Here is a 15,056-nt window from a genome sequence, read left to right as displayed (position 1 = left end):
TTAATTGAAACAAAATGTACTAGTCCGACTGTGTCCCAATTAACCGGGATCTATTTGATTAAGGCCTCCTCTCATTATTCAAAACTTTAAGGAATACGGGTCCATTTTTTTTTGGTTACTCTTGGTAGGGCAAGCCTCTTGTCCCAGAAATTAGGCTTTGTATAGCTCCTTTATATAGCCTTGAATGTTACAGTTTTCATTTTAGGTAAGGGGATCCAAAACTATGCAGTATTCCTTATGAGGAATGATGGCCATATGGGATAATTCAAAGGTTTCAAAGGTACATTTAGTGTCAGAGAAATGTATACCATATATGTCTGGAGATGCTTGTTCTTTGCAAACATCCACAAAGACAGAGTAGTGTCAAATAATGAACGACAGTTAAATGTTAGAACCCCAAAGTCCCCCAGCTCCCCTCCCTCCCATGCATAAACGACAACGAGCAACATTCCCCCCTCCCCCCAGCAGCAAAAAAAAGCATCAGCACCCGCCACCGAGCTCTCAAGCGTGAGCAAAGCAACAACAAAGACACAGACTTGCAGTTACCCCAAAGACTACTTGTTCACCCGGTATTCGACATACCACAGGCTCTCTCTCTCTCCCTAATAAGGGAGAAAGAGGTGGCTCTGTTTCAAAGTGAGCGGGGAGACATAGTACATAACTCATTGGTTTATTATGTTAAAAGTCCATTATGATGTTTTTTTTCAAGCTCTGTACTCAAAGATCTCAAGTCTCTGGGCACACAGCCGTAGACATTCTGACTCCCCCGATGACATGCAGGTCTCCTGCCATGACATTGACCTATGATCTGTCTGTCTCCAGAGCCCCAAGATCCTAGGCCTCCAAAGCCAAGCCAAACACTTAGGCCGAGCCATTGGCATGCCAAAGAATGGCCGGTTATGAAACACCGAGAGTGGCTCCCATTCCCACAAAGTCAGCGTGTAACTGCAGGTCAGGGTCTTCAAAAGAACCCTGAAAAGGATAAATAAAGATATTAAAGATGGAAATGGAGCTGTTTCCGAAGATGCAGGCAAAGGAGTTGCCACTTAGCGCCATCATTACTTCGTTCCTCTTCCAATTACAACAAAACCTCCCTATAACAATATAACAAACCTCCCTAAAACTCGAACCTCTGTAATAAATGTCAAAATACCATTTGCCTTTCTAGTGTCCTGAGACTCATGCACCAGAGTTTCTAGGCCCCTCTACACTTTACTCAAATGCAGCCTCTCACCATTTAGATAACAATCTGCATGTTGCTTTTTCCTACCAAGGTGCACAATCTCAAATTTCTGCTGGTTATGTTTTATTTTCCAGTCATTTGCCCACTCACTCAATCTGACTATATCCCATGGCAAGTTAACAGCATCCTTATCATAACATGCCCTTCCATTTTTCTATCATGGGCACATTTTGAAGCCTTACAAAATGTCCCTTCCACCAGAAGAAAATCATGGAAATAGTGAACATGTAATAGTGAATAGTGTATCATGTAATAGTTTGTGCGCCAAGAACTAGTCCTTGTGGTACTCCAATGGTTACCACATTCTATCTGAAAAGGACCTAACGTAGTTGTCTAACGTAGTAGGTCCCAACAGTACTGTGGGCTTTCAGATTTTGCACCAACCTCATATAGAGCATCTTGTCAAATGTGTTTTGGAGATCTAAATACACATTTTCTCTATCAATTCTCCCTGGTTTATCCTCAGAGAATTTGAACAAGTGTCAGTTTAACTTGTATAAAACTGTAGTGACTAGGTTTCATTATCTTCAAATTTCCTAAATGATTGGCCATTTCCTCTTGGATTGTTCACTCTCACACCTTTTCACTAATAGTTGAATTCTCTATCTTCTTCCTTTCTCCTTTTCTGAACAAAGGAGTCACATTAAGTTTTTCAAAAGAGATGTTGAAGGAATGTGTTTGGAAAGGTGTGGAGGCGAGGCTTAATTTCATAATTGGATGTTTTGGAGTAACTGAGACGAGGTGGGTGATAAAGGCACAGGTGTTCACACTCCACTCCTGAGAAGCTGACCTTTAAGATTATTTCAAGCATGCATTTACCTAATGACTGCTTATGGAAAGATAACTCCAATATCAACTAAAAAAAAAATCCACCTGTAATGTTCTCCACAATGATTTTAGAGTGACACAAGCATGTCTGCTTTTAAATGTTCATATAGTCTCTGTTCTAATCACTTCATTCGTGCTTTGAACTGTCTGGAAAATTTGCTGCCTGCCCTAACATTTAATTATATATTGGGTGTTTTCATTTTGTTCTTGATCTTTGGTCATTGGTAATTGCAGACATTGTCTGTGTACTCTGCCCATCTCTTCTAACAAGAATTTCTTTAACCCCCTTTTTGCTCCTCTCTTCATGTTCTTAACTTTCACCAGCTGCTTGTTCTGTCAATATGTTGCTGCATTCTGAAACTATTCAGTTCTTCGAACTTTTACTGTCCCAGTGCAGAGTCTTGACATCAAATAATGACTTGCACTTTTTGCCTCCAAAGATGCTGCTTGAGCTCCGAGTTCCACAGAGATTCCATCTGGTTTGTTGTTCCAGATTTCTTTTTTGACTTCAGCCTTATTGTCTCTGTTTTCAGTCCCTCTTCATACATTATGTCACCAGCCCAACCTCATTCTCTTCACTCTCCTGTGTCATTCCATCTCATCGTTTCCCAGTTTCCAAAATAATGCCCACTTTGTTTTGTCATCCACCACCTTCTTGTTGCTGCCATCAGGTAGGAGGTACAGAAGCCTGAAGGCACACACTCAGTGATTCAGGGACAGCTTCCCCTCTGCCATCCGATTCCTAAATGGATGTTGAATCCAAGTACACTAGCTCACTACTTTTTTAATAATTTCTGTTTTTGCACTACTTATCTTAATTTAAGTATTTAATATACACAAATGGTATATACTTACTGTGATTCACTATCTATATTTATCAAGTATTACATTGAACTGCTGCCGCAAAGTTAGCAGATTTGACAACATACAGTATGCTAGTGATATTAAACATGATTCTGAATTCTTCCCTCCCCTTTGCCTACCCTCCTCTTTCTGTTTCCCTCTCCTACCCTCATGCTTGTTCACTGTGTTTGCATTTCTCTTTATATAATTTACTTGAGATATCTTTGTAAGGAATTCTATAGAAAGGCAATTTATCGTAATGAATATTGTATCAGTGGAGCAATCTTGCTTACCTTTCCTGGTTTCTTTAATGAAATAAGTGTCAGAGGCTTTTAGCTATGATGACATTTAATTTGACAGTCATTGAAGGAAGAGAAGGAGATTGATGCCCTCTTCTGTTAGACCAAGGTCGATGCTGTGTCCACCATTATTTGCTGGCTGAGAAAAGTTGTTCTAGAGACCACAGAAGGCAGGCGAGGACATGAACAGGAAAAAGCCAAATCAACTTCCCCTCTCCTGGGTTGACAATGCTCCTCAGCTATCTTTGTGATTCAGATTCCCTGTAAAATGGCTGTTTGGTTAAGTATCCAGGACATCTTCAAGAAGCGCGGCCTCAAAAAGGTAGCATCTGCCGTTAAGGACCCCCATCACCCAGTCCACATCCTGTGCCCATTGCTATGATCAGGAAAAGGTCCAGAAGCCTAAAGGCCCCCACTCAGTGATTCAGGAGCTGCTTCTTTCCCTCTGCCATCCATGTCTCTGCTGCAAATAGAAATTTCATGACGTATGCCGATGATATTAAATCTGATTCTGATTGATATGCGTAATTTAAGTCAGTGGAGCTTGATTACCTTTGTAGACCAGAGCATTTATATAGAATTTTTGATCAAGAGATTAAATGGCAAGGAGGGCTAAATAATAAAATAGTTGTGGTTAGTCTTACTGTGACAGAGATTGAATGGATGGGTCAAGTTAGTGCTCATATTAGCAGAGGATATGGAAGAAAAGTGGTTGAGTGTATATGGGCTCCGGAAGAAGAAAAATTGATGGAACAGGTCCATTAAATGATGCAAATGTTGTACCTTGTGACATTACAATTTAATCTAACCATTTTGGAAAATTTCAAGTATTGAATAAAGAAGCTGCAGTCACTACAACGACCTAGTGTACTGTTGTAGATTTCTGCATAGTTGCAGTGTGGCATGCTAATGAGTGTTTTGGTTGAAGGCTCACCACCGCAGACTTCAGCAACAAATGCGTCCGCACCACCCAGGCTTCTGATAGGAGCTCTATTAGGACCTGTGTGGTTGGAGGTCAGGGGGTTGGCTTTTGTGGAAGTGGTGCCTTGTTAGGCTTGGTGGAGATCAGGGACCCTGTTGGAGGAACTTGAAGGAGCCGAAACGCAGATTAAAAGGTTGATGCCCCATAAAAAGGGACCGTGAGGTGTTAGCGTATTTAGAGAGCTGAGGTATCAATGGACTAGGTGGCAGCAGCAAGAGCCGAGGAGAGTTGGAGCTATCAGGGAGTTGGGAACATTGGACGTTGAGATACTGGGGGCAGTGTTAATCAGATATACAGATAGTGTTGGGAGAGTGGATGGAAGGGAGTAGTCAGTACTGTGGTAGAGGAGTCATATCAAACGATAGAAGGTAACCATGGGACTCAAGTTGGTGGGATCCAGTCTGGCATTACACTTTGACAATGTAATTGTTCTGAACGTGACCAACAATAGTTAAACCCAGCATATGACGTGGATTAATTTCCGTAGAATGGTTCAAAAGCAATGATACATGGAAACAAATACATTTAATAGGCATCTGAATTTGAAATGTGACGGATATATAAATGTGACTTATAAATGTCCTATCAAAAATCATAATCATACTGAATAAGAACAGGCCCTTTGGCTCAGCTCAACCTTGCTGACCCTGTTGCCCAGTGAGCCAGCCCCGTCTGCACACGCTTCATCCATGGCCCTCTAAAGCTCTGCTATCCATCTACCCTAGATGATTTTTAAATGTTGCTAATGTGCCCTCTTCCAAAAATAGAAATTAAAAACAGTAGTGAGGTAGTGTTCATGGGTTCAATGTCCATTCAGAAATCAGATGGCAGAGGGGAAGGAGCCTTTCCTAAATCATTGAACGCGTGCCTTCAGGCTCCTGTACCGCCTCCCTGGTGGTAGCACTGAGAACAAGGCATGGCCTGGGTAATAGGGATCCTTAATGATGGACACCACCTTTTTGAGGCATTGCTCCTTGAAAACGTCCTGGATTCGACGGAGGCCTAGTGCCCATGATGGAGCTAAGTTTACAGTTCTCTACAGCTTAGTTTTATCCTGTGCAATAGCCCCCTTCCCCATACCAGACAATGATGCAGCCAGTTAGAATGCTCTCTGTGGTACAGCTGTAGAAATTTGCATTTGTCTTTGGTGATATGCCAAATCTTCTCCAACACCGAAAGAAATATTACAGCTATTGTGCCTTCTTTGTAGCTGCATCGATATGTTGGGTCCAGAATAGATCCTCAGAGATGTTGCCATCCAGAAATCTCAAATTGCTGCTCATTCTGAATCCCCACCACTCCCTGTGTGAAGAAGCTGCCCTGATAGCCATTGTAAATCTTTGATCTCTGATTTTAAACTTGTGCCATCATGATTTTAGCACCTCTCCCTGGGAAAATGATTCTGTGTTTTCACCCGTGCCCCTCGTGGTGTTATATAATTCTATCAACTAACCCCTCAATTTCCTTCGTTGCAGGGAATAAAGTTGTAGTCTGTGCAACCTCTCCTTGTAATTCAAGCCCCCAAGTTCAGGCAGCATTCTGGTAAATCTTTTCTGCATTCTTTCTGGTTCAGTGACAACTTTTCTACAAACGTGTTTGTATAACAGGGCAATCAAATCTACACACAATAAGAACATCCTCACCGCCATCTTATGTAACCGCAACATAAGATGTTGCCCGCGTGAGAAACACCTCCTTCACATCCTATCTACTTGTGATGCCACTTTCAGCAAACCCATGCACTTCCACCCCTAGTGGGACTCTTTTCATAATGCTCCCCATTCTCTGTACAAATCCAACCCCGGATGGAAAGTCGGTCCTCAGCCGATATCCCTAACTGATCAAGATCCACCGACAATTTTGCATCATCTTCGACATCATCTACACTGTTTTAGTGTTCTGTTGAACAGAATCCGCTTGAATTTCTAGAATTATATGAAATGACTTGGAAATAATTATTGTCATATTTCTCTCTATCAGAATCCCATTTTCTCAGCTGCAGATTTACTGGAAGTTTCAGATATTTATTCTGCCTCACACTGAAAGACTTAGCATGATGACACTGGCCTCGGAGATATAAAACTTGATGGATTGTGCAATTACATTTGGCTCTGGCTGCATCGCTGTTCCATATGAGTTTCTATTGCAGTGTTCCTACAATAAGTCAGCTGAATTTCGGTGTGGAAGTGTGCAATTTCTGTAAACCAATGACTAGACTGCCTCCTACTCTTATCCCCCTCAGGGACCTGGCCACACATAGCCTGATTTAATGAGGAGGATCATATAACTATTTGATGTAATTTTCCTTCATTTAAATGTTTGAAATCACTGTCCATGTGTCCTGTGCCAAATGAGCACTTTGATTACGGTGTTTTAATTGTTATCCTTTGATATAGTTGTCTCTTGAAAACAGAAACATATGGACAATTACTCTTTTAAAAGAAAAACAGTCATTGACTATATTAAGTTACACTGGTATGGATGAAGGATTTCCTCATAGGCTTCAGGTCCCACCCTCATTTCTCTGACCCCGAACTGTGACTATGACACAGATGTTGGAAGCTGGCTCGTCCTTATAAGGATTGCTGGTTATCTCTGGGCAAGTGTGGCGTGGTTGGGTTTTAGCGAGATGGGTGGTGGGGTTGTGGACTCCGCAGATGTGTGTTTAGAAGGTCCATTTGATGGTCTGTCAGACTCAATGTCAGCAGAAGTGATAGAATTGCAGGCCTTTTAATTCTCTTTTATTCATGGTGACTTTGATTGGAATGATCTGGGCATGTTCAGTCTTCACCCTACATGGAAAATAATTCTCCTGCCCTGTGTATTTCCAGTAAGACCCTTCCAGTAGTTTCTGAATCAGTGCATCTACATCGTCTTTGAATATTAATTGTCTACGCGTTTTACACTTTCTTGGTACTTGCAACAGTATATCCTCAATGTACTTGTTTATGGAATGATTTGTTTGGGATGACGTCCTGCCGAAGGGTTTCGACCCGGGATGTCAACTGTACTTTTTTCCACAGATGCTATCTGGCCTGCTGAGTTCCTCCAGCACTTTGTGTACGTTGCGTGGATTTCCGGCATCTGCAGATTTTCTCCTGTTTATGATTTGTTTGGAGGGCTAATATTCACATATTTTTCTAGAAGTTGAAGGCGTTTTTGAAGACATTTGGCTGCCTAATGGTTTGCTCATAACATTCACAATATATTCACAAACTGAAGGCTCTGGAGATTGATTTGGGAGATGGGAGATGACAGGTTAGGGACTCCCCCATCTCGACTGGAATTCAGTTGTTGGATTATAATCCAATACTGTCACCAGGATTGTTCGGGCCTCAGTAAGTTAATCATTGCTCTTGTGCACTTGACAATGAACTTGACTTTGTTATAAGCACAGAGGTCAGCCTCGCAAAGTATATAGAGTGCGCAACAAGGTCCAGCAAACAATAAGTGAGGAAAATGACATCATGTTCTGTTTGCAGATAGCTAAGGGAGGAACGCTGGATAAGAGAATTGTTTCAAAAATTGTTTGCACTTAAGAGCACCTTTCAGGATGAGGAAAGTGCTTCATAGCCAGCAAAGTGCTTTGTGGTGCATTTGGGCAGGGGTGGGAATAAGGTAGTCATATCAGAGTTTGACAGAATAAGACAGACCAGGGCTAATTTTAACAGCCAGTAAGAAAGTACAAGATCATAAGACACCTGAACTGGGACTTGAACTCCCAAACTACTCATTGAAGTAAGAATGCCTCCCACTGTGGCCCTTAAGTGTTCAATGGCATTAATTGCTTATTCAGTATTTAATGGCTGTAATTAAAGTTAATTATTTAATCTTTGTAATTAATAGCAATTATTAACTAGTAAAACAATATTATCTATTTTATAGTTTCTTGAAAATGGAAACTAAACAGCTTGGGTTGTCGACAAATTACAATTCCTTGATCAAATTGCAGAGATATTCCAATAAAATATAGTGATTGATTTTCCATGACCGTGGTGCATTCTCCCCTCACCTCAGTGAATTAATCTGTGATTATCAACTGTTTATTTATTCACTTATTGGGATATGGCATGGAGTAAGATCTCAAGCCAGTAATCCCGCGATTTAACCCCAGCCTCATCACGGGACAATTTACAATGACTAAATAACCTACCATCTGGGGTGCCTTTAGACTGTGGGGTGGGGGGTGTGAAGCCGGAGCCTCCACAGGAAATCGACACAGTCACGGGGAGAACGTACAAACTTCTTACAGAGTCCTTGACAAATTTTCTCTAAATTTCAGAGTTTCCAGTTCAGTAAATCTAAAAACCAAAATAAAACTGCAGATACACGAAATCTAACATTAAGGCGAGATGCTGGATGTCAGGCAGCTGTGAAAAGACAAGTGCAGATTATGTTTCACATTCCTGGTTTCTCTGATGTCTCACCTGCTGAATATTTCCAGCATTTTCTGCTTATAATTTGATGTCTCAAAAACTGCTTAACATCTGGGAGTTTAATTCCCTCTGTTGTGCTATATTTAGTGTAGCATTGGTACTTAATTCCTGGCTGCCTATTTAAATGTACTAATTAGCCCATTTATTTGAAATACTTCTTAATGATACATTAAAGCAGGACATTTGACTTATTTAGAAGCAGGTGTAATGGATAAGACAGTGCTAGTTATGCTCAGCAAATCGGGCAGCACCTCGGGAGGGAGAACAAGAGTTAACTTCTCATGTTAATAATTTTTCATCAGAATAGGTAGCTACTAGCGATAAAACAAATGCCAAGATATAATGAAAAGAGAGAGAAGGCTATTAACGTGTTTTATTGAATGGTGCCTTGCTGTTGCCTGAATTTATGTTGAACTTCATTGGAATAGCAATGCAAGAAGCTGAGGGCAGAGAGGACATATAGAGGTAAGTAGAGATTTACAGTGACAGAAGTGAGGTGTTCCATTTGGCATTCCCAGTGTAAGCAACAGCGTAATAAACAGTGAACGCAGTGGACTGTGAGACCGTGAAATATGGGGAAAATTAATTAATACTAGCAAACAAATTTGTGTTCTTCATTTGTGCTTCAAACAGAACAGCTTCATTTGAAGACGTTATTTGGGAGAAAGGTGAATTAAAAGAGTGAAGGAGTAACAGTGAAATACCAAATGCTTATGTTTTAAGACCCATATTTTGTATACTCTTAGGTTCAAGAGCTTTGATGGGCTTGATTGCTGAGCCTGATAATAAATAAATAAATTTTATATATATGAGAGAGAGAGAGAGAGAGAGAGACACACACACACACACACATAGTTATGGAATCTGCCCATCCAACCAAGGACTGCCTACTTTCCATCTCCATAGTAGCTGGGTTACTTTCCCAAAAAGGTACTTACACAATATCTGAGAAAATCATGCTACAGATACGCTTATTTTACAAATCCAGAATTACTCAACCACACAAGTTGGAACCACGTGGTTATAACAGGAAGCATTGGTTTGGGGTTGAATGTATCTCTACCAATATATTAAAATCACATATTAAAATCTAATTCTTCATTTTCAGCAGCAATATTTCAAAATGCTGTTTCCAATAACAGTTTTTTAACTTTAAGTGAAATAAATGCTATTGTGAGGGGAACAGCTGTTCCTTATATATAAGTTTTCTTCGACACACCTTTGGTATTCAAAATAAGTGTTACAAACTTTGAAACACACCCTAAAAAGTATTTAGAATAGTTGAAGGAGATGACAGGATACAATAGGGGCAAATGTTTCCTGTAATTGACAGTGTCTAGGAACAGAAGCATAGAATTTGAACTCAGCCATCATCTCGTAGCACAGACTGATCACAGACTGATCAGCGACATCCATGGAAAAGAGTAAACAGTCGCTGTTTCAGGCTGAGACCTCTCTGTGTTTACTCTTTTCCATAGATGCTGCCTGACCTGCTGAGTTCCTTCAACGTTCAGTCTATGTTGCTTTAGATTTCCAGCATCTGCAGACTCCCTTGTGTTCATATTTTACTTACTTTCTTATACCAGAGAAAGAAGCCATTTAGCCCATTACGTTTTGTAGCTGTCTGCAAGAAAACAAATCTCAAGGTTGTATAAAGCATATGTACTTTGATAATAAATGAACTTTGAACTTTGACGACTCTCAGTTCTCAAAGCAAATTCCTTATCCCACTCATTTCTTGGTCACATGTTCTTTTTCATATGGCCATAATTGTCACACTGATTCCCTAATCACGCTCTTGCCCCACTCAATAACCAATTACCCTGTCGCCCAGCACATGTTTACAATGTGGTAGGAAACTAGAGCACCTTAGAAAACCCATGAGATCACAGGGAGAATACATAGACATCACAAAGGGATTGACAGAGGCCAAAATCACGCCCAGGTCACTAGGGCTGTGGAGTGGTAGCACTACCTGCTGTACCAGCAGCCACCATAACACCTCACGGCACATGGGGAAATAAGGACTTAGAGTAGCTGCCACCTGCCGAAAAGAAACTCTGAACAGTATCTTGAGTAGTTTGTTTACTTTAGCGAGGGTAAGGAGATCGGATTATGGTTAAACAGCTGAAATGCAGATCAGCCATTGTCTTTTCATTTGGCAGATCAGGGTTGAGGTTGAACAACATCATATTTTTCTGCCCACCCTACGACTTGAGATACAAATATCCAGCCCACCTCTTCAGATTATTTCTTCTTTTTTGCAAAGGCAAATTTTGGGCAGCACACTCAACCCAAAAGTTAATTACACAAGACTTGAATAATCGTTTTATTGAATGACACTGGTCCTGTTTGGCAGAATTTACAAAAGCAATATTTTTTCCACTGTTGATCAAGAACATGCCTGCCCTTTCATTTGGGACACCTACTCCACATGTTGCACAGATCCAGAGGACAATAGAATTCCATTATACATCTGCCTTCCCTTGAATATTACGGGTTTGAGGGCTCCTTAGTTTGCTAGCTGTAAAGGTCGAGAATGAAATGAAAACCAGTTTTTAATATATTCAAATCTGCAGTGGAAATTGATCCCTACTTTAAGATGTTTAGTAATTTTAAGTAACAAGAGAGCTTTATTCTGTACCTAATACTGGTCTCTTCCCTGACAGTGTTTGATGTAGCATTGTGGAAAGAACTTTATTCTGCATATAACTGGTTTTACCTGCCCTGTCAATCAGAATCTGAATCAGGTTTAATATCACTGGCATATTTCCTGAAATTGGTGTCTTTGTGGTGGCTGTACAATGCAATTCCTAATTATTAGGAAAAAACTGTGAATTGCAGTAAATATATATATATGAAATAGTTAACTAAGTAATGCAAAAATAGAAATAAAAAATGTAGTGAGGTAGAGTTCATGGGTTAAATATCCATTCAGAAATCACACTGCAGAGGGGAAGAAGCTGTTCCTGAATTGTTGAGTGTGTGCTTTTAGGCTTCTGTACCTCCTTGCTGATGGTAACAGGGCATGTCCTGGGTGATTGGGGTCCTTAATAATGGATGTCACCTTTTTGAGACATCACTCCTTGAAGATGTCTGGATCCTACAGAGGCTAGTGCCCATGATGGAGCTGATTGAGTTTACAACTCTCTGCAGCTTATTTCGATCCTGTGCTATAGCCCCCCCCCCCCCCCATCCCCACACACAGACGATGTTGCAGCCAGTTAAAGGGTTCTCCATGGTACATTTGTAAAAATCTGTGGGTCTTTGGTGACATATCAAATTTCCTCAAATTCCTTAAGAAATATAACCCCGGTTGTGCCTTCTTTGTAACTGCATTGATATGTTAGGCCCAGGTCAGATCCTCAGAGATCTTGACACCCAGGAACATGAAATTGCTCACTCTCTCCACTTCTGATCCTGCTATGAGGACTGGTATGTGTTACCTCATCTTGCCCTTCTTGAAGTCCACAATCAGTTCTTTGGTGTTATTGTCATTAAGTGCAAGGTTGTTGCTGTGACACCACCCAACTAGCTGATATGACTCGCTCCTGTACACCCACTTGTCACCATCTGAAATTCTGCCAATAATAGTTCTATCGTCAGCAAATTTATAGATGGTGGTTCAGCTGTGCCTATCCAGGTGATCCAAGGCCATGTGAAGGTATGCAAATATTTGATGATATGCAAACAAGATTCCTTTCTGGAACACGCTGAAGTTTCTTGAAGGCAAAACTTACTGCTAAAGAGTACTCTGCACTGTGACCAAGTGTCCTTGCTTTGCAGGTTATGAAAACTTATCACATGTACAATGCTGACAGCATTAGTGCGGAGGGCAAGCTGAAAGAAGCAGAGAAACAGGAAGAGAAACAGATTGGTCGATCTGTGAAGCAGGAGGACCGGGTAACAGGTCGTTCACCAGATCCGGTGGCCAACATCCGATTCGAGGAAAAGCACCAGAGACGCAGCTCAGTCCGAAAGATCGAGAAAATGAAGGAGAAGGTTTGGCATCTTAGACTCTTTTTCTCTCCTTTCTCCATCTCATCTTCTTCCCACTGTCGGCTCTTTTGCCTGCATTTTTTTTATTCCACATATTCCCCCTCTTTTTCTTTTTTTTTAAACTTTTCCTCCTCATGAGGTATGTCATGTCCAAATAGGCTTCATTCACGTGTGATGCAAAACCTGAGATGTTAGGAGAATGACAGGAAATCCTTTGAATGGAATGACTGGTTAAGGGAGCAATTCCTGAATAGCTGAAGCAAGCTGGAGTTCCTCAGTCATCTGCAAGGTTAACAATAGTGAATGCAACCCAAGTCGAGAAACATCGTTGCTGTTCTGCCCTTTGGGCACTTTATGTTTTTCTGTGTGATTAGGCACACTCAGCTTTTATTTTAATGAGCAGTGTCAGATCTTTATTGGGTCACTTCCTGTGCAGACAGGAAGTAGTAAGTATGAAAACACATTGTTTGGTGGTAGGCCAGAGTTTTATGTTAGGAGCAAAAGATGTTTCTATCTAAAGCCATCCTGTTGTTTTCCCAGCAGAAAAATTGCTTTTTCACTCCTGATTCAGTAGGTTATGCCATTGAGTCTGCAATAAAACCAAGGAGCTAGGAGGCTATACTCTGACTCTCATGTCATTTTTACACAGAGTTTGACTGACTGTCTAGTTGATGTTACGATACCTCAGTTGCTTTAACTCCTCCATTCTATGCTTTGCACTTCCCAATTGAGTTAGTTGAAGGCACGTTCTAATTTGGAATTGTTAATCACAGATGCGCAATAATGCATCTGTTGAATGTGACTCGGTTTGTTTAAAGTACTGGTACCCTGCTGCTAGAGCCAGGGTTTGAAATCCCATCTGAGGTTTCCCTACCCTGATTCAGACCACTTTAAATACTTGCTTTTAAACCCTGTGCCAGGTGCCAGAGGATGCTTAACCCTTTGCTCTTAATGTTCTATTTTTCCTAGCGTCAGGCAAAGTATACTGAGAACAAACTCAAGGCAATCAAGGCACGAAATGAATACATTCTGGCGCTGGAGGCTACCAACAGCTCCGTCTTTAAGTACTACATCCACGATCTGTCCGACCTACTTGATGTGAGTCACTTTGCCAAGTTTTCTAAACGGCATACATACTTTCCGATCTTTTTACCATCTTCAAAAGGGGTGAACGGGTTAAATTCTGGAGGTGGGTTGCATCAACTGGGTTATACTACATCACATAAAAAATTAAAAGATTCTCAAATGAATTAAAGCAGTTCATACCTTAAATAGAAATAAATTAGTCCCTCTGAAAATCAGAACATATGTTACAATCTTAAAATTTGAATTAGGCCATTCAGAGGTGGTATAAAAAGGCTGGAAACATGTACTCAGATAGCATCTGCGGAATGTGAAAAAGTTAACATTTCTGGTTCAAGACCTTCACTAGAACTATTCCCCTTTCCACTGGTATGGCTGGGTGGCCAGCATTTTCCTTTTTTTTTTAATTTCAGCTTATCAACAACTCCAGTTTTTTGATATTCGGTTCCAAGAAGTCAGGAGATAGTTCTTCATAGAAAAGCTAATGGAAATCTGGAAGACTTGCCCAAAAGATGTTGGGAGTGGGCCTTAATTGAAAATTTTGCACTAATTTTCACTGATCTTTCGTAGGCAAAGTGGGTGATTAGAATTAAGATATGTAACATCCTTGTTGCATTTGAATGGTAAAGTAATGGGATGAATGACTTTTTAAGATTCGAGTTTATTTGTCATGTCTACATCAAAATATGCAGTGAAATGTGTCATTTGCATGATCGAACAACTGTTTTCCACTTTATTTAAGTTGCAAAACATTCAAAGGTTGAATATTTTCAAATACTTATTAGCTGTGCATGGGTTTAGTGAAATCTGAATCATGTTTAAGCTTACTGGCACAGGTTGTGAAATTGGTTGTTTTTGCAGCAACAGCTCAGTGCAATACATAAAATGATAATTACAGTAGGAAAGATAAATGTATAAAATTAAACCAAGGAATGCAAATACTGAGCAACAATAGTGAGGTCGTGTTCACAGGTTGGTTCATTGTCCGTTCAGAGATCTGAGGGCAGAAAGTACTCGGGTCTTTGCTGCTGTGAAGTGTTGTGCTAACCATTATACTCCTCCTGAGTGTCCAGGCTCCTGTACCACCTCCTTGATAGTAGCAATGTGAAGAGGGCTTGGCCAGGGTAATAGGGGTCCTTAATGAATGATGCTGTGCCTTTTTGAGGCGTCGACTTTTGAAGATGCCCTTGATACTGGGGTGGCCAGTGCCCACGATGGAACTGTTTGAGTTTGCAACCCTCTGCAGCTTTTTCCAGTCACGTGCAGTAGTGCACATTGGAAATCGATACTGAGGATTCCAGGAGAGTTAGAAATCTGGTGTTCAATTTTCACACTGAAAATCT

General features: G+C 40.7%; 1 protein-coding gene across 4 annotated transcripts in view; it reads left to right on the top strand.

Moving 5' to 3' along the window:
• srgap2 (SLIT-ROBO Rho GTPase activating protein 2) overlaps positions 1 to 15,056 on the top strand; it is a 181,717-nt gene that overhangs the window by 122,426 nt on the left and 44,235 nt on the right. For 3 of the 4 annotated variants that reach the window (XM_059950347.1, XM_059950346.1, XM_059950348.1), the window contains 2 exons: positions 12,418 to 12,633; positions 13,600 to 13,728. In XM_059950347.1, coding sequence (XP_059806330.1) covers positions 12,418 to 12,633; positions 13,600 to 13,728 — 345 coding nt within the window. Of the gene's footprint in view, positions 1 to 5,670; positions 5,738 to 12,417; positions 12,634 to 13,599; positions 13,729 to 15,056 lie in introns of all 4 variants that reach the window. The other variant, XM_059950349.1, reaches the window with a different exon arrangement.

Source organism: Hypanus sabinus, chromosome 25, assembly GCF_030144855.1.
Source record: "Hypanus sabinus isolate sHypSab1 chromosome 25, sHypSab1.hap1, whole genome shotgun sequence".
Lineage (NCBI taxonomy): Eukaryota > Metazoa > Chordata > Chondrichthyes > Myliobatiformes > Dasyatidae > Hypanus > Hypanus sabinus.
The sequence above is the reverse complement of the archived record's forward strand: the minus strand, read 5'-3'. Positions and strand labels throughout refer to the sequence as shown.